Source organism: Heloderma suspectum, chromosome 12, assembly GCF_057233095.1.
Source record: "Heloderma suspectum isolate Gila_16-S chromosome 12, 16-S_ref, whole genome shotgun sequence".
Classification (NCBI taxonomy): Eukaryota; Metazoa; Chordata; class Lepidosauria; order Squamata; family Helodermatidae; genus Heloderma; species Heloderma suspectum.
This window is the reverse complement of record NC_139469.1, coordinates 7644785-7670498: the sequence shown is the minus strand read 5'-3', so window position 1 is coordinate 7670498 and position 25714 is coordinate 7644785. Positions and strand designations below refer to the sequence as shown.

Here is a 25714-nt window from a genome sequence, read left to right as displayed (position 1 = left end):
CAAACCAGAATTGTATAGTATTTATATCAGAACTGGCCAATCCACATCCGTCACAATGCTGACCAATCACAGAGGGCCAATATGGCACATCATGATTCCTTTCTATGCAGTCCAACATCATCTGGAATACCACACATTCCCTATCGCTACCTTAGAGCAGGGGTGGGCAGAAAGTCGATCTCTAGATGTTTTGGACTTCAATTCCCAGGATTCCTGACCGTTGGCCATGCTGGTAAGGGGCTTCTGGGAGTTGCAGTCCCAAACATCTGGGGATATACTTTCTGCTCACCCCTGAATCCAGCAAAATTCAATAGACAACATACTCAGGGGCATCATTACCACAAAGCATCCTTGGGTAGCTGGCAGGGCCTCTCCCGGCCTCTTAATTTTCTTTTTCTGGCTTGGCTTTTGAAGCAGTGCTCAGTGTTGCTGACTTAGTAGTGTTCTGGGGCATTCTGGGAAATCAAAAAGGTAGCTAAACCCTGCTGATCAGAGGACCACCACTGCAACCAGTTAAGTCCACTGTGGGGCCCACAGACAGAGGAGGGGGGCCCACCAAGGGACACTTTGCCCAGAGCACGCTCAATTCTGCAGCTAGCCTTCTGAACACATCTTTAGCATCATGACAAGAGGGAACGGGAGAATTCTAAGAGCAAGTTGCTGACTGAATTGGGGGACATTCACCCAGCACTTCTGCCCTTTGGATAGCTCCTTTAGAGTTCTGACTGAAACCCAGAGTGGATTCACCGCCCCACTGACATCTGAGCCACCAGCTTCCACTACTTTCACCCACAACTAATCAAGTGCCCTCTGAGCCCCTTGCAGGGTAATGCCGCCCCCAGGGAATGGGTCTGATGGAGGATAAAAAGCAGAAGAGAGCAGTTTGCAAGTCAAACACGCATTCTGGCTAACAGTGCATTATTTTTAAAAAATTATGTCGCTGTTTGAAAACACATGGTGTGCTCTGATATTTTCTAGGAATGGGTGAACATGCAATATTCCTCCTCAAAGCTCAGTTTGCATCATTTGCATTCCCAAACGTGAACAACTTTTTTTTTTCACCTGGGAAAAATGCTTTCGATTGGGGAAAATGCGCATTTTTTAAAGTGTACACCCAAAATGCGCACTTTTCCCCCAGAGGCTAAAGCTTGAAAACACAGATGTTTGGGGAAATGCGCATTTGCACAAGTCCATATTTTCAGAAGTGCACAAGCATGCATTTTTGAACACGAAAGCAAGTTCAGCAAATCTCAAACATTTCATGAGAATCGTACTCCTGTTCACATTCGTGTTTGGGGTTGCAAATGGGGTGTCTTCACATGATTTGCAAACAGGAATGAAATTCTCCTACATCCTTTGTATTTTTTCTCCAGGCTAATTTATCAAAGGCTGTGAAGCCCGCTTCTGGCCATAAGGCAACCAATTCAAGAACTACAGCAGACGTCAGATGGCAAGGCTGTACCATGAAGATAAGGGGGGGAGGGGACTTTACGGATGGCCCCCTCAAGTAATACTCCTTGCTCCCTCCCTGAATTTTCAAGTTTCATTAATGGAGGTCAATTGCAATCCTATGCATGTTTACTCTGACATAACACCCACTGTCTTCAGAGGGGCTTCTTGTCAAGACTGTATAGGATTGCAGCCAATGTCTTGACATTTTACTTGTGGAAGTACATGGGGGGAAATGTGTAGGCACAATTCCATTCAGTTGCTCACTAAGAAGTTACACATTTAAATAACTAAACATTTTAGGCTACTTGTATTTATATTTTGGGTTGCTCCATAATAAATGTGCCCTTTTTTGACCACTCATCAGAAGATGTCTTTTTATGGGCCTATATGTACATGCCCACCACTGGAATGCAGCTCCTGAAAGCTTCTTCAAAATTGAATTCAGCCCTAGGGCTGAAAGAGGTTCAACACCCCTGCTTGAGCCAAAATGGGCTTCCCTGCCATTTCCAGCCATTGGTTCTAGCCCTGCCCTGAGAACAAATGCATAGCTGCGAAAAGAAACCACTCTGCTCACTCTGCAATCATCAGAAGGTGCCTGGAGGTGTCCACATGCAACTCCATGTTGGTGTTTTCCAGCTCCATAAGGCTGCGGCGCATGTCCATTTGTTCCTTGAAGGCCCCGATCAGCTGCTTCCGTAGCTTGTTCATCTGTTGACAGCTGTACTCGTCAGGGTCCTGGTGAGTCTCCGCTGAGCAAAAACCAGAGGACCATCATTTTTCCACATCAGCATTTTTTCCCCCCATTTTATTTTTAAGCAAGGTTCTAGCTCTCAGGATGCAACACTATGCACATTGACTGAAGAGTAAGCCCCCAAGAACTACGCCCGGGTTAACATTGCCCTGTTAAGACTTAAATATGTGGGTAGGAAGAAACTTAGGTGGGAGCACCAAATGGGATTTTGCATGGGGAGGGGGTGCAGAGCTTTTCTGAATGCCTGCTTTAATCAAATCCTGGGAAATTATTAAAACTGATGTGCTCAAAGAAGTGGTTAAAATGTTTTGGCTGCCTTGGGAAGAAATTTTGCCCATTGATGAATGATGGGGAAAAGTAATCTCAGAGTAACTTTTCCTTTCATCCCAGATAACTAATATAACTTTAAGAAGTGACCTGCAACAAAATGTTGCAGTATGGAGTGTTTCTGTGCACTGTTTCCATCAGCCAGCTATGCCCTCCTCCACAACACACCGTTCCGTTTCCCCTTCCCACCTATTTTTCCTTCGCTCTCCCCCACCAACATTCAGCCAGCATTCCATAGCCACTGAGTATATTCGGTCCTCATTGGGCTGTTTTGGGGTCTGTCCCTAACCCCATTGTAGGGTGGGGTGAAAACCTACAGTTTTTTGTGCAAAACAGGGCTTCCCTGAGCCTTCTAATACCTCCTTCTTGTGCATGGGTGATATTGTTTTAGCTACATAAACAGTGGCACGCACACCAAAACATTGGAAATGGAGGGAAGGATTCTTAAGAAAACAACAAAAGGAACAAAATGACAGTGAAGAGAATTCCATAAACCCTCACCTCTGCCTTGTATATCTTTGGTGCCGGAACTAAGAAGGTGCTTCTCCCTCTCTTGGTTTTCAACCTTTGCCTTCAAGCATTCGATCTCCCTGCGCAGATTTGAAATGATGCTGGTGTACTGAGCAACGTGGTAGGAGACGTTGAGGAGGTTGCGCTTTACCTGCTGAGCCAGAGAACACCTGTTGATTCATCCCATAAAAGAAAACCTGGTTGCAAACAGCAGCTGCATGTGAAAACATGCCTCTGGTATTAGAATAAACAGCCTTCGGTCATCAGACATCTGTTTCCCAAATAATGGAAAGAAAAAAAATCAGCCCTACTGGATCAGACCAAAAGACCACCAAGTTCAACACCCCGTTTCCTACAGGGGACAACCTGATACCTCTGCAGGACAAAAGCACGAAGGCAATAGCACAAATTCAGGGGAATATCACCTCTGAACATATAGCCATCATGACTAATAGCCATTGATGGACATCTTCTCTGCCATTCATTTGTCTAATTTCCCTTTAATGCCATCTGAGTCTATGCTCATGGCCACATCTCATAGCAGTAATTCCATAAATTAATAATCCGTGGTGCATAGTACATCATAGACCCCTCCATAGAGAGTTGACACTCATTTAAATTAGTGCTGTGCTGAAAATTTCAATTCTTCCATTTTCAGCATTTCTGGCGAAAGAGGCTGGGAGAGGTAAGAATTTCAGAGAATTTTCTCCTTGTGGAGGGGGACAGGGTTTCCACATACATTTTAAGTGTAGGCAGTTCTTGCGGGGTCTTCTTTCCATTTCTTATGTTTTTAAAAACACCCTCTTCACTTGCAGGAGCCCAGGACTCTTCTCCAGCCTGGCAGTTCTTTCTGAACTGCCAGGAGACCATATGACCTCGCCTTCTCCAATTGGCATTCAGGAAGAACTCCCGGCTGGAGAAGAGTCCTGGGGTCCTGCAAGTGCAGGGGGTGTTTAAAAAAAAAAATAAAAAGAAGACCCCTCAAGAATTGCCTACACTTACAAAAGGTATGTGGAAACCCTGCCCCCCCTCTCCAAGGAGAAAATTCTCTGAAATTCTCCCCCTCCCTGCAAAGGAGGCAGAAAAAACAATGCCTCTTTTGCAGGGAGAGAAAAAGTTCCTGAAAATAGGGGGAAGGATTCAGCACAGTACTAACTTAAATTATATAATACATTTGAATGTTAAGGTCAGGACACAAAATGCAACTTAAATACACCTATGAAGTATGTGCCACCCCCTCACCACACCAGTTCACACACACTTCCCAATTGCTCCTTAGTGGAACAGCATCTTAGAGATCATTATAGTTATCACAGGAGTTTTAACTTTTTGGAACTGCAAAATGCACACAGCTGGGATAATACCTCAAATGTTGAAAAACTGAGAGTGAATTCCAAGGCGCATGGTATACTCTATGGGTGTTGTCTACACTATGGACTGGCTTAACAGTCATTCCCTCTTCTCAGGTGTTACTGGGGCTTGTGGTCATTCTAGGAGGAGGACTGGCTGGGGGACCACTCACAACAAAGATTTTTTTTTACCCTCCTCACCAAACTACAATTCCCAGGTTTCTTTTTGAGAAGAAGGGTCTGGTGCACATTTGTGGTATAGATATGCCCTGTCATTACTTAGTTCTATTATCTAGGCCTCGACTCCATTTGTACACCAGGCTCACAGGACAATTTGCTAACTTGCAGTAAGATCACTCCTTCTAATAGCAAACTCGGGTACTGAGTGCCGACATGATTGGAAGCAAAACAGGGCCACTGAGAAACAAGAGGGAGATATCTGCATGTGTAGGGGATCCCTGAGGTTTACAGATGTATAAGCAATCTTACCACCACCACCCAAAAGATCCTAAAGGCACAAATGGCACAAAAAAAACCCAACCCAATGAGGACAGAGCATGCTCAGTACCCATAGAATGTTGACTGTCTGTTGGAAAAGAGAAATGGACAACTGCAGGATGCAGGGGTATGGAACAGCCCGTTGGAGGAGGGTTGGAACCCTGAACAGGAGTCCTCCCCTCAGAAGGCGAGAATACATTTTGTTGCAAGTCCTACTGGTTATTCTTCTGCTGTGTTTGGAGAAGGCAGAATCAAGTTCTTGGGTTGCTTTGCAGTCTTACCCTCGTTTTGATGTTTTTCGCTCGATATGCATACATCAAGGTTGTCCGAGATTCTTCGAAGGAGGTGCCGGCGGGGCTGACGTGGGCAATCATAACTGTCCGGCTGTTGCCACCCAGCGAGTCCTACATGGGTGACATTTTCCCATGACTCTCTAGCCAGCAGCGGCCAACAAAACTCAGACCCCTGAACGCAGCATTAAAAGATTCCCACGGGCCAGAATACACAACGCTCTGTTTTTTCCTGCAGTGCCAACCATCTATGGGATAGTACTCAGCTGGGGAACCCTTTTTAAAATGTAATTATTTCATTTTCACATGCCAAAGAGAATGGCATGTATGGTTCTTACCTTCCCACCCACCCCATTTTATCCTTTATCAGGAGGCCCATCCTACTAGAAACTTTGTTTAGCCACCTCTACAGCGCCTGATATTTCAGCAAACACAGCCCACATGCTTTCAAGAAAATCTTTACATCTATAAGGGCTAGAAACTTTTTTAAAAAAATGAAAGCAGAGATTTTCAGGAAGCTTAATTCTGAGCACAACAAGCACATTGCACAGGTATTTTCCACCATCTGCAACAGACACACAAGTCACTCAGATATAGATTTGTATTTGTATACACAGGTCCTTCTAGGGGCCAAGGAAGGCTCACCTTGAAAGACATTCTCATGTTGTCAACTTATAAGCCAGATAGGGTGGAATACCATCACTGACGTCATCAATGGCCTTTTGGTCCCATCTGACACCATCCCTGGCCTTTATTGGTGTCCTCTAATGATCCCTGGCCCAGACTGAGCAAAGCCTCTGGAGGAAGTAATTTTAGCACAATCTCTCCCTCACGTTACATTCCTTGTGCAATACCACCGCAGATGGCTTTCTAATTCCTCAGCAGAAAACGGAAACAGAAAACGGTCGGAGTACCTTTAACAGACGTGTGAGCTTGCTGTCTCGGAAATTGACATACTGGGCTCGGCTGGCCCCCTTTTCGCTCAGCGCATTGATGCAGTTCCCCAAAGCTAGCAGCGACCGGTTGATATGAGCTCCTTCCTTCATCCTCTTGCCACGGTTCTGCGTCTGCAGAGAAGGACAGGACAGATTAACTTTTGCGCTGGGAAATAAATTAATTACCGTAATCAGAAATCTATGTAGAACAAGCGTCGAAAAGTTCACAGTTCAGACTTCAGTGAGCCACAACCCCCCCCCACTGGCAAGATACACACCCTTTCTGCCTCAGCATTTGAAATATCGGGATAATTGTATTGCCCTACTTCATAGAGTTCTTGTAAGGGTTACTTGAGCTGATGTGATTATTTGCTGCTGCTTTTTGATATTTGTTGTCAAATTGTTATTCACTGTCTGTTGTCTTTATTATCTTTTTAAAATATTGTAAGCTGCCTTGAGCATTATTAACAAAAACGTGGAGGAGATTTTAAATATATAATGGATGAACAGTACTTTGAACACTCAGAACGTGCCATATACATGCTAGAAGTGTGATCCTAGGCATGCTTACTCAGGAGTAGGTTCCACTATGTTCTATGAGGCTTACTCCCTTGCAGGCATGTTTAGGATTGCAGTTTAAGTGTTATAAGCTCCTGCAGGTTCTTCAAATGCTCTTGCCTCCCAAACCCAAGCTGAGCGGTTTCCATCAGGTGATGACGTAGCTGCAGCATCCCTGGCCAATGGTCATCCAGCCTCTGCTTAAATGCCTCCAGAGAAGGAGAGCCCACCACCTCCTGAGTCCCGAGGCAATCTGTTCCACTGCTGAGCAGCTCTTGCCATTGGGGAAAAGTTTCTCCTAATGTTTAGCCAAAATCTGCTTCTCTGCAATTTCATAGAATCACAGAATAGTGGGGTTGGAAGGGGCCTATAAGACCATTGAGTCTAACCTCCTGCTTCAATGCAGGACTCCAAGTCACAGCATCCCTGAGAGTTGGCTGTCCAGCTTCATCTTGAATGCCTCCAGTGTGGGAGAGCCCACCACCTCCCTGGGGATTGATTCCATTGTTGTATTGCTCTAACCGTCCAGAAGTTTTCCCTGATGTTCAGCCGGAATCTGGCTTCCTGTAACTTGAGCCCATGATTCCGTGCTTGTTTTGTCCTGAGGACCAACAGAGAACAAATACACTCCATCTTGTTGGTGAAGTCCAGCTCCAACTCAACTGGGGTGCAAGGTTGAGGGAGGCTGCTTTAATAATACCCTAAGATCTGCCAATAAAGGCAGTCTGCCCCCCCCACACACACACAATGTTGTCTGGGCCAGAGTGAGAGACAGGTGAACAAGCAGGTTGCTTGTGATGGTGAGAAGGAGCAAGTCCAGGGGGCTTTTGTCAGTGGGTTCCTGCTGGTGTATGGGCCCTTGGCAAGTGCCCAACCGTGCCTACCCTTGACGCTGGCCCTGCATACTCCAGCTAGTAGCGACTGTCCAGGACCTCAAGTAGAAAAGGCTCTCTCCCAGCACCCACAACCTGATCCTTTTGACTCAGGATCAACAACCTTTTGGAGTCAATGGGCACGTTTTGGAATTGTGAGAGCATGTCATGGGCACTCTCACAAAATGGCAGCCATGGGGTGGCTTGCCCATTCATAAAATGGCTGCCGGGGGGGCATGGCCAGTCACAAAACACCCAAGAAAGCAGACTGGTGCAAACTAAAAGAAAAGGTAACTTTCCCAACACCCTAAGTAGAAGACAGAAGTGGGATCTGAGCTCCAAAGCACAAAACCCCACTTTTGACCCCTGGAGGGGCAGCACGCCACTTTATAGCATGCCAGCCAGCCAATTAAAAATAAAAATGAAAACAATCTTGAGAAATAAAAAATCAGGAAGGTCAGGGAGCCTAGTGGGCGCCAAAAGAGGAGTCTGCCGGCACAACATTGGAGACCCCAGCTTTTTAACTGGGTAAGTCAAGGACTGAACCTAGAAACTTCTGCATGCAAAGCAGTTGCTCTGCCACTGAGCTACAGACATGCATCAACTGAGCAGGGGGGTCTTCCAGGGCAGAGGCTGGGGCTGCTTGTGCTGAGGAATCACAGTGGGTGGAGGGTGGAGGGTGGAGGGTGGGAGGAAAGCTGCAGGACAGCCAGAGACACCTGGGCTGCGCGTTCCGATCCAGCCAGGTCGACCATGAAGAGCCTCCCCACTCTCACTTCCTCGTTGAGGTCCTTCACCCGACACGTCTGTTTTACCGACACTTGCAGGACCGCGTGCGACCGCGAGGAGGTCTTGTTGGCCGCTGTGGGCTCCTGCGTGCGCTCTTTGTTGCCTTTCGTCAGCAGCTGCATGATCTGAAACAGGCGTGTGGCACCTCAGGCCTGGGGGCCAAACCCGACCTGGCTGGGGCCCCCAAATGTCCCTGCCCCCTTTCCCCCCAACCGCTGTGGCGTCCCAGCTTTTGTGAAGTTTCTCCCCACCTCATTTTAAAGGTCGAAATGCCCCTCCTAAAGCTTAGTTGCTGGCAGCCAGAGCTTGAAGCTGAAATAGGCTGGTAGATTAGCACCGCCCGCTTTGTCTTTGGCTCCACCCACCACCAGCATGTGGGCCCCAAGCGCTTCCCTCCCTCCCCATGGATGGCCAGCCAGGTTCACCTCCTGCGCATTGGTGGTAGAGACTTCCGTTATTCCTGCAATCTGAATGCTCCCTTTGGAGTCTTCCCTCAGCTCAAGAAATCCGGAGGATGGATTCAGAAGGTCACGGATCACTTCATTATAGATCTCAAAGACAGAGAGAAAAGGGAACATTGGAAGCTGCCGATTTGTCCATCTAGCCCAGTATTTGTTTACACTGACCAGCATCTAGCCCAGTATTTGTTTTCACTGACTTTCCCATCTTCTGCCATGTGTTCCTCCTGGCTGGAGATGCCAGGGATTGAGCCTGAGACCTCTGCATGCAAAGGAGGTGCTCTGCCCTAATTTAGCCCCCACCCCCAGAGAAATGGGAACCCCCCCTTTCTCTATGTAGGCAGGTGGGAACAGGAGTTTTGCATTTCCTTCTCTGCACAGCACACACTTTGGTCTGGCTGATGCTGCGCTTGGAAATGAATCACACTTATATCCACCCCAGCTGCATTTCCCCACACTACGTCCGGAGGCATTACTGGCTCCAATTAGTAGATCACTGACTAATCTGGCTTATGGAGATACCCCATCTGGCCTGCAGAGTCACCACGGATTCCTCCAAGGAGTGCCACTTGGCCTCCAAGCCTCACTCCCTGTAGGAATCCCGGCTCCCCTCACAGATCAGAGATAACAGTGAGAGATGCAGGTGATGGTGAGTGATTCAACCAGCGCTGGGAGTAAAAGCTGTACCACTTGCTGGCAAGTGTCTCCACCTAGACCAGTCCCCCAAAAGCACCTTCTTACCTACAATCCACACCCAGAACAGAGCCCAGGCATCTCACCTCTAGGTAGGACATGCAGACCAAGTAATCCATGTCACCACCGGTGGCTTCTATGGCTCGAAAGAGATCGTTGAGGGTGCGGATATAAATGCCAGGTTCAGAATCTGTCCCCAGCATAGTGTAGGTTTTCCCAGCACCTAGTTAAAAATATGGGGGGAAAGAAAAAGGTAAATGTCTGAACTTGCCTTTAAAGGCTGTGATTCTGAACCTGCATGTTTTGGATGCAACCCGTGAAGAGAGCACCTCAGTCCACCCCCACCCCACCCCGTCCACTCCGCCAATTGTATCAGGTCATCCACCAAGCAATGCTATTTAAGTCATTTTACCTGTAGGGCCATATGCGAAAACGGTGGCGTTGTATCCAGAAATGACTCCCTCTATGAGATTCTTGGTTGTGCACAAATATACCTCCTCCTGGGAACAATTAGTAGCAGCAGATCAGAAACACATTAGCAGTCATTCACATTTGGGCTTTTAAACACTTCAGATCAAGCTGTTTACTGAAATGGTCAAGTACAGGTACAAGCCTATGCATGTTTAGATAGGGAAAAAGTCATACAAGTCCCAGCATTCCCCAGCCAGCATGATCATCCGGAGAAACCCGGAGGGTTCAAAACCCTTGATGTACAGGAAATAAGGTTTTCCCACCTTGGGAACATTCAAACGTCCAGTCCACAACCTAAACGCACACACAGAGCAGGATGAAGTGGCAGAGTTCATTAAGAACTGCACCACGCAACACTAGAAGCATATTGCTTACCTTTTACCCATCCCTGAAATAACCACAGACAACATAAAAACATCTCATTGCATGAGGTCTACAGGGTACATAACATCTCACCCCTCATTCCTAACTATCCAGACCCTCAAGTACATGCCTCTGGCTAGGAGGTGCCCCAATTATCCGGACATCTGATTACCAAATGGACTGGATATCTCATGGGTCATTTGGTTGTGTCTATATAAATCAAACTTCTGAATGCTATCAGTAAATGACTCCCCGTACCCTTTTTTCTCTTTTAGCACATTTTCTGCATGTTTTCTGCATTCCTTCTTCGCACCCTTTTAATAGGTGCAAAAAGATTTTGTGCTGCATTCCCTGCCAAGAAAATTTGACATCAGCAAAACAAAGGCAGCGGCAGGCACTTTTTAATTGACCTTAACGAAGCAATGTGTGAAGTCGATAGTCAAAAATAGGCACAAAAATTTGATCTATCAACCAGGTTTTCAGCAGAAAGCATCTCACTTACATACATAAATGGAACAAAGAAAAAGAATAACAAGGGAAACAGAGAAGAAACTCAAGAGAGGCAAAGGGCTTGATTAAGCAATCCATGAGAGTCTTTTTTCTTTCTTTTTTACCTTTTAAAGTGAAACATATATTTGGAGAGCAGTGGAACCAGTTTGGAAGAATTGCCACCACATTCATTGCATTGTAATAACCAAAAAGACCTTTCTCTCTCTGTGGTCAAACGCTAAAGGGGGTGGGTGAGAAAATTGATTCTGTCAGTTTGTAGCAAAAGCTGGCTGTGAGCAGCACTGACTGGTTAGCACCCATAACATCACCACGATGTTTCCTGTTGCAGTCTCTGGAGCAATTTTGCCACTGTTTTTTTGCTGTTGATTTCTTAAATGGATCATATGTTTTTGCTTTTATACTTTCATAGGTGTATAGTGAAAGTGAAGGATCTGCTGTGACCTCTCTTTAAACATGAGATCTGTCTTTACCTGTGACTGTGAAGGAGCAGCAGACAACTGCTCAGAACAAACCTGTATGCTGTTTATACCCACCCAGATGCCTTTGTTTTCAAATTCCATATGTGTGTGAGAAGGGCTAGTCGTCATTATTCAATTCTGAGGGAAAGACCTTCTGTCCATAGTCAGAAGCACCCTTCTTTATTACTATTTGGCCGGCTCTGAGCTCTGGCACTGGGTCAGGAGCTAAGCCCAATCTTGGCTCATATTATGCCCTGCCCTTAATGACAAAAAGCCCAGCTCACTCTTTCTCTGTTTCTGCGGCCTTCACTGTGTACTGTCACCCACATGCTACTGGGCATTCCTCTGCAGCCATGAGGACTACGGACTTCATTTTTATAAAACTAAAACAGACAATTGGCAGTTGCAACATCTCCTGTCATCCTTTCACATCTGAGCAACTTTAAAAGAGGAAAGCTACAGTGTCCTCATGTCATACAGATGTACCCATCTTTTTCCTTCTTCCATGGAAACCTAAGGGGGGTGGATGTGAAAGTATAAAGTCTCCTGTAACAAGAGAAGCTTTAAAACTGCTTATATCATACTGCCTCTATACAAATCTATGGTGCAGCCACACTTGGAATACTGTGTACAGTTCTGGTCACCACACCTAAAAAAAGATATCGTAGAGCTGGAAAAAGTGCAGAAAAGGTAAACTAAAATGATCAAGGGGCTGGAGCATCTCCCCTATGAGAGAAGGTTACAACATCTAGGATTGTTTAGCTTGGAAAAAAAGAGGGTAAAGGGAGACATGATGGAGGTCTACACAATTATGCATGATGTGGAGAAGGAGACATTTTTCTCCCTCTCTCAAAATACTAGAGCCATCCTATGAAGCTGATTGGTGGGAGATTCAGGACAGATAAAAGGAAGGACTTCTTCACACAGCAAAGAGTTAAACGATGGAACTTGCTACCACAGGATGTGGTTGTGATGGCCACCAATTTGGATGGCTTTAAAAGGGGGTTGGACAAATTCCTGGAGGAAAAGGCTATCAATAGCTACTAGTCTTGATGGCTATGTGCTACCTCCAGTACCAGAGGCAGTGAGCCTATGCACACCAGTTGCTGGGGAAAATGGGCAGGAGGGTGCTGTTGCACTCATGTCCTGCTTGTGAGTTCCTGGTCGACAGCTGGTTGGCCACTGTGTGAATAGAATGCTGGCCTAGATGGACCCTTGTTCTGATCCAGCAGGGATCTTCTTATGTTCTTAAGCTTCAAATGCATACATTCATAGAATGAATCTTAGGAAAGGAGAGTACTGAATGCAAGGAACTAAAGCAAGGTAAACATGACCTCATCCCCCAGGAGTCCCCCGACTCTGAACTCTGCTGTAGGCTTAGAATTTAGTAATACCATCCCCAGTGATTTAGAAAGACGATACAGGATGAATATATATCAAGTCTTCCTAAGAGCAATTACTCAGAGCAAATCTACATGGCAGATGTCTCTCCTTCTTAGTTACTAAGAGCTGGTTTTTATCATTCTTTCACTTTAACATTAGATTTCAAAAAGCAATTTCAAAGCATCCGTTTTAGCTCAGTGGGCAGATCAAAACTGTAAATTAAATGCAAGGGCCATAGCACTCAAACCAGCAGCAAATCAAATATTTATTTTATTTATTCATGTATTTATTTAAAATATTTCTTGTCCACCATTCAGGACAGGATACCTCCCATTGGTGGTGTACAGCAATAAAACACATCATAAAACCAAACGCAGTATATTTTTTAAAAGTAAAAACACTGCTTAGATATATTTTTATATATGGACATATATAAATCTATTAAATAAATAAATATAAAAACAGTAAAACACAATAAAACAGCAATTAAACTTTAAATTAAATACAATTTAATGCAACCAGAGAAACAAAGAAAAAGCAACACAGATTTCTCAGATGCATTTCTGCAACCCACTCCCATCAGTGTGCATTGATGCAACTTAATGCATCATTCATAAGTTAAAGAATGTGGAAGTCCCTATATATTTTGAACTTGAGCCCTATCGAGACAAAGTATCTTGATAGTCAGTGTGGTGCAAAGTTTAACGCTGCCTTCCCCAACTTGGTGCCCTGCAGCTGTGTTGGCCTTCAACTCACATTGAAGTCCAAGCAAGCATAGCCAATGGTCAAGAATGCGAGCAGCTGTCCCAAACAGCTGAAGGGCACCAAGTTGGGGAAGGCTGGATTGTCATAGACCAGGGTTCAAATAGACACTCAGCCACGAAGGTCACTCGATGGCCATCAGTGAGTTGCTGTCTCTCAGGCTAACCTACCTCACAAAGTTGTGGCTTGGGGGACTGGGAGAACCATTTATGCTGCCCTGAAGTCCATACAGAAAAGACAGGTCCTTCTTCTGAAGCCCCTGCCAAAGAAAATGAGGCAGGTGGCTACCAGGAAGAGGGCCTTTCCTGCTGTGGCACCCCAGCTGCAGAATGAGCTCTCTAGAGAGGTTTGCCTGGCACCTACACTGTACTCCTTTCGACGCCAGGTGAAGACCTTTTTATTTTCCCAGCATTTTAGCACTCCAGTCTTTTTAGCTCTGCTGTTTTAAATCTCTGCATTGCTGCTAGGTTTTATTCTGGTTGTACTTTTATATTGATGTTTTCAGCTTTAATATTTTATATTGTTTTATGTTGAACTTTGTGGTTTTAATTTTTGAGAACCGCCCAGAGAGCTTTGGCTATTGGGAGGCACAGAAATAAAATAAATAGACATCTCTTGAAAACACAGTACAAGACCAAAATGAGCTCCATATTGTGGTGTAGTTGCTGGGATTTGTCTTTTTTGGGTCCTATATATGTTTGTACGTCTGTATGTCCCCGGAGCAACAACAGATCCCAGGTTCTTTCACAGACTGCAAGTATCAGCTCACCTGGGCTGCCTTGTGGCCAAAAACCATGTCAAAGATAAAGGTCTTCTCCCGGGACCGGTTGGCTCGCAAGATGTCATCTGGATCTTCAGTTGGATCCATCAGAACCACCATCTATTGAAAAGAAAAGGGATTTGCACTTTCGGCTTAGTGATCATCATGGTGGCACCAGCTGAGGGCCAAATTGCATATAGAATGTTAGAACTGCCTGCTCAGTGCAGGAATTTGGCCCTTGCAGCATCCCTGATAGATGGCTATCCAGCCTCTGATTAAAAATATCTCCACCATATTTGGAGCTCCCATCACAATTTTCTCTTTGTAAAACCAGCCATGAGAAAGGGGGTCAGTTTTGACTGTGACTGTGGAAAGTTGGGAGGGACATTGAATTTAAATGTTTCAGTGCAAAATACAGAGCATGAGTCCTGGGTAGGTAATTTGGTATATCAACCCCTTTTGAGATTGACACCCTGTCCTAAAGAGATAAAGAAATGGTTGCAATGTCTCAAAGTTCTTGCAATGCAAAATGCTTAAAGAAAGAGACTGGGTCCGTAGTAATCGTTAGTTGATAGTATACGTTTTTTGCACGTTTTTTATGGTAGGTTATTGATCAGGCCTGGCTTCTCTTGATTCTTCTGGGAATAATTTTCCTTGCTTTCATACAGAAAAAATGTTGAAAGGGAAAAAAGCATATTCTTTTCTCTCAACTGGAACACATCAGAAGCAGGCATTTTAGTCTCAAGGGGGATTATGTACTTAAAGGAACCATGCACTGTAATTCTCTATTGAAACTTTGGCAGCTTCCTGGATAAATACATAATTAGGAAAGTGTTTGCAATGTAGATTATGAACACACAAGAGCCAATTGGTAATAAAAGCACAGAAAGATGCAAGAGAGCAATAATCCAATTAACGGTTTCAGACTATCAATAATTGATGCCCATCCAGTGAGATGGGATCTCTCTCTCTCTCTAATCCTTTATGTAGTTAACAGCTAAAGATGTTTCTTGATGGGCGCTAGTGGCTGGAAGATGTTTCATCAATGGCTTTTGATGGCTGGTGGCAACTAGTTGCCATACATACCTGGTAGATCATTGTCCTTCTGCTCTTGTGTCTGTAGCAGTCTGTAGCTGGAATATGGCCAATGAAGGGGATAAAAGTATGCATTTTTGCAGTTGGAGATGCTCAAAGGGTTTGCTTTTGGGCAAACTGATGTTGTTTTAATGACTAGTATTGACCATCTGAGTTTTTGCCCATTCTTCCAGTTTCAATATTTGTTAACAATCAAATATCACACAAACACAGAACTCCAGGACTCTCTCTTTCCAAGGAAGTGGAACCTGTGGCAACTGATCCCAGAATTCTGTACTGCCTAAGCAGAGGAGCAAACCCCCCCCCCTCATGTGGCTTTGTTCAAGTGGGTTTGCTTCCTTGGATTTCAAATTCTACAACTGGAAACCTCCAATCGTGGTTTGCAAATGTGCTTCTTTTTTTCTTAACAGGAGTTAGGAGCTTTTATAGAGAGTAGCACAGTCTTCCCCAACCTGGTGCCCTCCAGATGTTTTAGACTTCAACTCCCATCAGCCCCATCCAGCACGGCAAAGGTCAGGAATACTGGCAGTCGTAGTCCAAAACATCTGAAGGGCACCAGATTGGGGGAAGAAAGCGTTGGCAGCTAGAGTGCAGATTGTGATTGGGGAGATTTGGGTTCATGTCTCCACTCAGGCATGATGCTCACTGGGTGACTTTTGACCAGGCACTATTCTCTCAGCCTAACTACCTTGCAGGGTTGTTATGAGGATAAAATGGAGTGGGGGTTGCAGCGCTATGTACACCATCCTATGCTCCTTGAAGGAAGAGCAGGCTATAATAATAAATAACATACATTTCAGCTGCAAAAGCTTTTACACAATTTCAGACAAGGTCTGCAAACTGTATATTCAGTCATTTCAGCCACCACTCGCACGTCTTCTCTGTGTCCAGGGAAGTTTGAACCAAGTATCTTCTGACATCTTCAAGACTGCAGGTTCAATCCTTTGCATTACCCATCACCTGCTACTTGATACACACTAGAGAAGCCAGGAATCAAGCCTGAAACCTTCTGTATGCAAAGCTTGTACTTGACCACAGAACTATGATCCCTCACTCACCTGGTCACCCACTCTGTGGGCTATAATGGCTGCTCCTTCCTCAAACTCGGCTTCGTTGATGGGACGGATACGGAGAGCCACCTGCTCGTAGACACAAGAATTGGGCTTCTGATAACACAAGAACTGCCACGTGGTTCAGGCTAGCAGCCTGGCTAAGTGAGTACCCCCCACCCCCAAGGATTGTGCATACACTGTGTTAAATATATTCATCAATCTCCAAACATGCTGCACATTTTCTGCACACATGGGTAGGGACAACTAAGACCTGTAGCACAATCCTTTTTGCTCAAAGTAAATAGTTCACAGGATTGAATGCTAATGAATGTATATATATATACCCCTGCAGATAGAAAACTAGAAATGTATATATACCCCTGCAAATAGAAAACAACTTTTGTGTCGATGCACATGTACGAGCGCACGTAGTGGTTGAAACATGGGAAAGAAACATGGTCTCAGATGTAGAGTGAGACTGTGTAAATCCACCCAAGTTTGCTGGACTTTGGTAGCCACCAGTGACAAATATTGCCTTCAACTTCTCCTTGTATCAGGGCTGTGCAAAACAAAAGTCAAGATGTCTTTCCCCGCTCCACCATTTCCTGTATAGAAGCTGACCAGATCGGTAGTTGAATCTTACTTCCAACACTGGTGATAGGACAGTGTCCTCCAGCACACCTGTATGGAGTATTAGGGGGTGCAGGGGAGGCCATGTGACACACACACCCCTCAATGCCACTCCCTCCACCCCCTCCACTATCTGCAGCCCAAGGTGGTTGCCTCACTGCACCAAATGGTTGAATCACCCCTGCCCTGCCTGTACCATTGCCACCAAGACATTAAACCATCTGAAATAGATTTAGGCTGCAACTCTCAACTCACTTACTAGGGAGTAAGATCTACTGAACTTAGTGGGACTTACGTCTGAGTAGACATGCACAGGTTTGCACTAATCTATTAATCTAGTCTACCTCTGCACCAAAAAGGGCAGGGGGGGGGGAACAACACAACATCTGAAAGACAGCAGACATATTCATAAAGGGAGGGGCCTTTTAACTCCTAAATGGATTTTAACCAAGTTGTGAAGCAATCCATGTCAGATATTGCCCCAGTAACTGCATGCATATCGTTTCTACAGGGAACACGTCTATTTCCACAATAACAAGTCTAGATGAGTAATCCCTTAATGAGGGTTTTCAAGGAACAGCTCTGAGATCTAGAATTATTTTCAGGGTTCCCCCCACTCCTTTGTGCAGTACTTGAACAGAGAGAATTAAGATGAAGTGATCAGATTACCAGGGAAATTGCCCTTCTTTCTCTGGTGTTTTGGGTATATAAATAAGAGGCTTCTGAGCGATAGCTTGTGTCTGAAGGATTCTTTTGAGCAATCCTTCCCTGAGCGCAGTAAGAAATGGCAGCTTATCATTTATTATTTACGTAATACTAATTTAAATAACATTAAATAGTAATTTAATTAAAGAATAAACACACAGTTGCTTTGCATACACCTGTATATCACCAACATTTTTGTAAACATCTGGATCACACACGTCAATAGCGCAGGAATATATGAAGCAATTGCAAAGAAAGGGATGCCCTCTGAGCATGAGCAAAGTGCCTTGCCCTTCCAACAGGATGACTTCTAGCACTTGGGGATGGGACACATCTCTCAGTCTTGAGCCCCAGAACCTCTCTTTATTTTTCAGAGACAGACAGATGGTCCTCCCGATGGTGAAGTGGGAAAGGGATGACTACTGCTGCTGTAAGGGCTGCCAGACTCACCACCAGCTGCTGTTCTGCCCTCAGATCCTTCATAGTAGCTGAGCTGGGGGTGGCTGAAGCAGTGGCCGAGCCCTCGGGGAGTCTCCTCTGGGATGGACTGGGAGACCTTGCCAATGGGGTGCCCATTGAGCCAGCGAGATTCAGAGCAACTTGCAAAGGCAGTGGCACTGCTGGCTTGGCACAGATGCAGGGGAGTGGGAGGAAACAGTCAGCAGGTGAAAAAGCTGCAGAGATTTCCCCAGGTGTAGCAGGTGGTGCAAGGCAGCGGAGGGAGGAGACAGAGGAAGAGAAAACAGTGCCAGGGACAGGACAGGATGAAGGAGGAGCAATGAACACCATGATTTTTCACACTTGTATTCCATCCTTCCATTGTGTTCAGGGAGTCATGCCCCACTTTACCCTCACAACAACCCTGCAAGGTAGATTCAGCAGCAAGATCTGTGGTTGACTGAGGATTCGAACTCAAATCCCTCCAGGCAAAGTCCACTCTAACCACTACATCACACTGGCCCTCACTTTTCAGTATTTCCCAAAATGAGAGCTGCTGGTTTCACCCTTTTTCTGGAAAGGTTCAAAAGTGACACTTGAGACATGCTTAGTACATCTGTTACACTATCCTCTGTGCAAGACAGCTTGCATGGCTATTATGCACTTTGAAATGATGGAATGCACTCTAATTCTGGGATGTGTGAAAATTAAACTAAGTGTGTGCTTTTCCCACTGATGCAGCCCATTAGGCTTCTGTGCCTTTAACAACTTATTGTCTGGTAAAAACATAAGAGTCGCATAGTACTCCCAGCACAGGGACACAGCAGTGGAGAGGTTTCGTGTGTTGGATTTCTGTCACATAACTATTAAAGGGGAGAGAGAGAAAAGTGGCATAGATCCAGATGTCTTCATTCAACCTCTTCTTCAGAGCAGTTGGGACTTTTTCAAGGGTAAAGGAAATGCATTCAGCATGTGCTCCAAGACCAACTTTACTTCCAATGTTTCTGCAGCCATAGAAAATGGGTTTGGGGAGGGATCTCTCACTTAAGTTTTAAGGCCTGCTCTTCCTGCTCCCCTCCCCACTAACTGGAGGACCCCTCAGAGGAACCTATGGGGTTTCAAATAGGGATGCAAGGGGGAAAGGGAGGCAGTAAGGGACACTTTTAAGACCATGGCTCAATTGGAGATAGGAATGTGTGGAACAATAGCACCTTTGAGTGTGAGGAACACACTTGCCTTAAAGAATAATTTCGCTCATGATTTTGGGTTGGATGTTGAGATCTGTGAGGTCTGCAATTATCCTCTTTTGGAAAGCTACTCCAGGAGAATACATTGTGGAGGTTCAAGGTATTTCTCCACCCCTTCCCTAGGGCAGAAGCATAGGTCCAGTATTGCCAATTTCAAGAGACAGACCTCTGGCTTACCTGAAGCACTTTTGCCAGTGATGTGATGAGCAAAGAACCACCTCTGCTAGCAAGTCATGTCTCCCATTCTAACCTCTAGGCTTACGTCCCTGTAAGATGTTTTACTTCCAATGTTTGGAACGTCAGGAAAACCACTAGACCGTTCAGGTATGACCTAAATCATATCCCTTATGAATATAGAGTGGAGGTGACGAATAGATTTCAGGGATTAGACCTGATAGACAGAGTGCCTGAGGAACTATGGACGGAGGTCCGTAACATTGTTCAGGAGGCAGCAACGAAATCCATCCCAAAGAAAAAGAAATGCAAGAAAGCAAAGTGGCTGTCTGATGAGGCTTTACAAGTAGCTGAGGAAAGAAGGGAAGCGAAAAGCAAGGGAGAAAGGGGAAGATATACCCAACTGAATGCAGAGTTCCAGAGAATAGCAAGGAGAGACAAGAAGGCCTTCTTAAATGAACAATGCAAAGAAATCGAGGAAAACAACAGAATGGGAAAGACTAGAGATCTCTTCAAGAAAATTGGAGAACTCAAGGGAACGTTTTGTGCAAAGACGGGCATGATAAAGGACAAAGAAGGCAGGGACCTAACAGAAGCAGATGAGATTAAGAAGAGGTGGCAAGAATACACAGAAGAACTATACAGGAAAGATCTGAATGTCCCTGATAGACATGATAGTGCGGTCACTGAACTTGAGCCGGACATCCTCGAGAGTGAAGTCAAGTGGGCCTTAGGAAGCATTACTAACAACAAAGCTAGCGGAGATGACAGTATTCCAGCCGAGCTATTTAAAATCCTAAAAGATGATGCTGTTAAAGTGCTGCATTCAATATGCCAACAAATCTGGAACACTCAACAGTGGCCACAAGACTGGAAAAGGTCAGTTTACATTCCAATTCCAAAGAAGGGCAACGCCAAAGAGTGTTCAAACTACCGCACAATTGCGCTCATTTCACATGCCAGCAAGGTGATGCTCAAAATCCTACAAGCTAGGCTTCAGCAGTATGTGAACCTAGAACTACCGGAGGTACAAGCTGGGTTTAGAAGAGGCAGAGGAACTAGAGATCAAATCGCCAACATTCGCTGCATCATGGAGAAAGCAAGAGAATTCCAGAAAAACGTCTATTTCTGCTTCATTGACTACGCTAAAGCCTTTGATTGTGTGGATCACAACAAACTGTGGCAAATTCTGAAAGTGATGGGAGTACCAGACCACCTTACCTGTCTCCTGAGAAACCTGTACGAGGGTCAAGAAGCAACAGTAAGAACCAGACATGGAACAACCGATTGGTTCCAAATTGGGAAAGGAGTACGACAAGGCTGCATATTGTCACCCTGCTTATTTAACTTATATGCAGAGTACATCATGAGAAATGCCGGGTTGGATGAATCAGAGGTCGGAATTAAGATTACTGGGAGAATTATCAACAACCTCCGATATGCAGATGATACCACCCTAATGGCAGAAAACGAAGAGGATCTAAAGAGCCTCTTGTTGAGGGTGAAAGAGGAGAGTGCAAAAGCTGGTTTGAAACTCAACATTAAAAAAAAGATCATGGCATCTGGCCCCATCACTTCCTGGCATATAGAAGGGGAAGAAATGGAAGCAGTGACAGATTTTACTTTCTTGGGCTCCAAGATTATCGCAGACGGTGACTGTAGCCATGAAATTAAAAGACGCTTGCTCCTTGGGAGGAAAGCTATGGCCAACCTAGACAGCATAGTAAGAAGCAGAGACATCACCTTGCCGACAAAGGTCTGTCTAATCAAAGCTATGGTTTTCCCAGTAGTAATGTATGGCTGTGAGAGCTGGACTATAAGGAAGGCTGAGCGCCGAAGAATTGATGCTTTCGAACTGTGGTGCTGGAGAAGACTCTTACGAGTCCCCTGGACTGCAAGGAGGTCAAATCAGTCCATCCTAAAGGAAATCAACCCTGAGTGCTCATTGGAAGGACAGATACTGAAGCTGAAGCTCCAATATTTTGGCCACCTAATGCGAAGAGAAAACTCCCTGGAAAAGACCCTGATGCTGGGAAAGACTGAAGGCACGCTCCGGGAGAGAGCACGCTCCGGGAGAGAGCGCAGGACAGGAAGGCCTGGCGTGCTATGGTCCATGGGGTCACGAAGAGTCGGACACGACTGAACGACTGAACAACAACAACAAAGATGTTTTAAGGGAGAAAATGGCTGCCTATGCTGACATTCAGAACATTAGTAGTAGTTGGCATACGAACAGCTATACATCATGATCTACCGTGGCATCATAGAGATCTCCGCAGACAATTCATGGTACTATTTTTTACCTACAAAATCTAAACACATTCATTCTCACCTCCTTGTAAAACATTACAACAGAATTCCCAGTGTCACAAAAGATCACATCCTATATATTAACAGAGAACCCATTATCCGAGAGTGGATCCTTATGTAGCCAGAAGAGCACCACACACAAGAGGGAAAATGTCAATAGGCTTGAGGAATACCAAGATTTGCAGAAGCACAAACGATCTTTAGAGAAAAGCTTGGGTGGGGGGGGGGGGAATGACATAAAACAGCCCAATGAAGGCTGAGCATGCTCAGCAAGCCCAGAAGGCTAACTGTTGGGGGCAGGGGGAAGAGACCAAAAAACTAGGGGGAATGGAATATCCTGGAAAAGGGCAAGCAGGCTGGCACCCTGAACAGGAAGAAGCACCCCATGCTGCAACTTTTTACTGCAGGCCCCAATCCTTCTATTCCACTTGACATTAATATTGCATCAATTTGTATGGCACCTTTCAGTTAGCAAAGAAAAAACCCCAAACGGTCCCTGCCAAGAGGAATTTACTATCTCAATTCTGCCAGTGGGGAAGAGGGAGAAAAGAGAGGAATGTAAGGAAATGCAGCCCCATGAACTTAGCTTTGTTTTAGCTGGAGAGGACTAGAGAATATCTGACATAACTGTGAGTAGTAGGTTCCATACTCATTCATGGAGATTAAAACGATTTCATGCACAAGGATGCCTTTAAAAGTGGGGTGATGGCGGTAATACATGCTTTAGCCATATGAATTGTGAACACAGATGAGTGGTAAAAGGGTGACCAATTATTTAGTAGGGTTAGCCAAGAGTGCGCCAAACTGCAGGGCCAAGCCTACATGAGAACGTGGAGGCCCTCTCAGTGCCTGTGCTGCAACTGTAGAATTCCATTTATCTGGTGAAATCCCAAAGTTTAAGCAAATTTGAGAAATGCTGCAAGATACAGTTGGAATGGCCACTGATTGGAGTTGAACTAGCAAAGTGCAGTTTGGGCATACCATGCAGTATTTTGGGCTCCCAGTTTGACAAAGCTAAATGCTTTGGAAAGGAACAGGATGAAAATCTAGGGAAAAAATCAATCTCAAAAATAAATCATTTTATTTTTGTTAAAGTAGCAGTCAGGGCCAGAAATATTGGAACAAGGATAACTGTTTTGGCAGTTGGCCTCTGTACACCACAACACTGAAGTTGAAAGGAAACACACCCAGATGGGAGCGAAGTCAGGACTTTCAGCTGTAATTCAAGGCGTTTGACAAAAGTGGGCACTAACCAGTCAGGAAGTACAGCCAGTGGCATACACATGCCCCCATCGTTGGTGGCTCATAAGTAATGGAACAAAAATTAAATAAACAAACCAACATCATTTCAAACTTAAAGATAGCCTTTACTACCTGGATGAAAATCCTTTGCAGTCAATGACTGCCTGAACTCTGGAACCCATGGACATGGCCAAATGCTGAGTTTCCTCCCTCGAGATGCTTTGCCAGGCCTTTACTGCAGCTGCCTTCAGCTGCTGCTTGTTTGTGGGTCTTTCTGCCTTCAGTCTTGTCTTCAGCAAGTGAAAAGCAAGCTCTATTGGGTTGAGATCAGGTAACTGACTTAGCCATTGAAGAACATCCCACTTCTTTGCCTTGAGAAACTCTTGGGTAGCTTTTGCTGTATGTTTTGGGTCATTATCCATCTGCAATATGAAGCGGCATCCCATCAGTTTGGCAGCATTCGGCTGAATCTGAGCAGAAAGTATAGCCCTATACACTTCAGAATTCGTCCTGCTGCTTTTATCAGCAGTCAGGTCATCAATAAACACCAGTGACCCGGTTCCGTTGGCAGCCACACATGCTCATGCCGTAACACTGCCTCCACCAGGTTTGACAGATGATGTGGTATGCTTTGGATCATGAGCTGTTCCTTTCCTTCTCCATACTTTTCTCTTCCCATCAGTCTGTAACAAGTTACTCTTGGTTTCATCAGTCCAAAGCATCTTATTCCAGAACTGGGCAGGCTTTTTTAGGTGTTCGCTGGCAAAGGCTAATCTGGCCTGTCTGTTCTTGAGCGTTCCCAGTGGTTTGCACCTTGTTGTGAAGCCTCTGTATTTACATTCATAAAGCCGTCTCTTGACTGTAGATGTTGACAATGACATGCCTACCTCTGCAAGAGCATTCTTGACCTGGCTAGATGTTGTGAAAGGGTTCCTCTTCACCATGAGCAGAATTTAGTTGTCTTCAGTGGTCTGCCAGGCCTTTTGCTGTTGCTGAGCTTGCCAGTTAATTCCTTCTTTTTCAGGATGTTCCAAGCTGTTGTGTTGGCCGCTCCCACTGTTTTTGCTCTCTCTCTGATGGGTTTATGTTGTTTCCTCAGCCTAATGATGGCCTCCTTCACTCGCATGGACACCTCTTCGGACCTCATGTTGGGAGTTCCAGTGAACAGCTACCAAATGCAAATGTAACACTCAGAACCACCTCTAGGCCTTTTATCTGCTTGATTGGTCATGGGGTACCCAGGAAACAGGCCACACCTGGCCATGCAGCTGCTTGTCAGCCATTCGTTCCATTACTTATGAGCCACCAACGATGGGGGTACTTCCTGAATGGTTAGTGCCCCATTTTTGTCAACCCCCCTGAATTACAGCTGAAAGTCCTGACTTTGCTCCCATCTGGGTGTGTTTCCTTTCAACTTCAATGTGGTGGTGTACAGAGGCCAACTGCCAAAACAGTTATCCTGGTTCCAATATTTCTGGCCCTGACTGTATTACAAAATTAATGCAAATATTACTCTTAATATAATGGGTCCTGGGCTGAATAAATCTGAACTACTGTGGCAGATGAAGGCATTCAGAAATGAGCAATACTACAACTTGTTGGCTGAGGTCAATCAACATTTTAAAAAGAATACAAGGTTCACAATGTAACTAGCAATGAGAAATAATGTCACATGGTGGTAGAATATGTTAACCACTATTGTGCACTCTGACGTGTATGGAAGGCAATTTCTGTAACAAGAATTGTAATTTTTGCCCATGACAAAACATGTTCAGTCACAAGTTTGTGGACTATGTAAAACTGGCCTTCCAGAAGAATGTGGAGCCAGTTCTAACATTCTCAGCATGCCTGTTTGACTCTTTATTAGACATGGCAATTATTTCCTCTGAACCTATCATCCCATAATAGGAGAGAATTGTAACTCAGCATCCTTGGATCGTGATGACAAGTACTTATAGAGAAAGACAGCATCTTTGGAAGGGAGGCAAAGTACAGTATTAAAATTTACCGGGGGGTGGAGGGGGGAAGAGAATGGTTCAGGATCACTTCACAGTCACTTGCAACCTTGGTATTTAATCCAAGGGAAGTGAAGAATTAATTTTCCATAAGTTGTTCGAAGATTTAATAACCAGCCTGCTTGGCATTATCACTCCACTAGCAGATTATTTTTAATGGCTCTCAGCCATGCCAACCTAAAAAGTATGTGCTATTGCCCAGAAGTTATACTCCTTCAGCATGCAGATGAAGAAATTTAATATTTGAATACTTCCGAAAAGACCTCCCTGAATGTAGATAACTACCTTACTGGGAAGTTAGACTAAAACCATTCACCTTGGCATGTTAGCTGTCCAAGCTACAGGGGCTTCCTGATTTGGAAAAGCACTCAAAAATGCAATCCCTCCATTTGCCTCCTGCAATGGTACAGACTCAGAAATAATGTACTGTATTTGTTGTTGTTGTTGTTGTTGTTGTTGTTGTTCAGTCGTGTCCGACTCTTCGTGACCCCATGGACCATAGCACGCCAGGCCTTCCTGTCCTGCGCTCTCTCCCAGAGCGTGCTCAAGTTCATATTCAAATGTACTGTATGCTTTCCGCTAAATATGTAGATCAGCACTATTATTGCAGACGGAGT

General features: G+C 45.0%; 1 protein-coding gene across 1 annotated transcript in view; it reads right to left on the bottom strand.

The window, feature by feature from the left end:
- LOC146336495 (kinesin-like protein KIF19) overlaps positions 1–18154 on the bottom strand; it is a 29435-nt gene extending 11281 nt beyond the window's left edge. Inside the window, exons 1-11 of the mRNA XM_084817861.1 lie at positions 18122–18154; positions 16343–16423; positions 14199–14309; positions 9895–9982; positions 9569–9705; positions 8757–8882; positions 8262–8456; positions 6092–6244; positions 5169–5291; positions 3032–3191; positions 2027–2201 (exon numbers count right to left, since the gene is read on the bottom strand). Coding sequence (XP_084673987.1) covers positions 2027–2201; positions 3032–3191; positions 5169–5291; positions 6092–6244; positions 8262–8456; positions 8757–8882; positions 9569–9705; positions 9895–9982; positions 14199–14309; positions 16343–16423; positions 18122–18154 — 1382 coding nt within the window. The remainder of the gene's footprint in view (positions 1–2026; positions 2202–3031; positions 3192–5168; positions 5292–6091; positions 6245–8261; positions 8457–8756; positions 8883–9568; positions 9706–9894; positions 9983–14198; positions 14310–16342; positions 16424–18121) is intronic.
- Positions 18155–25714: the final 7560 nt, after the last annotated feature.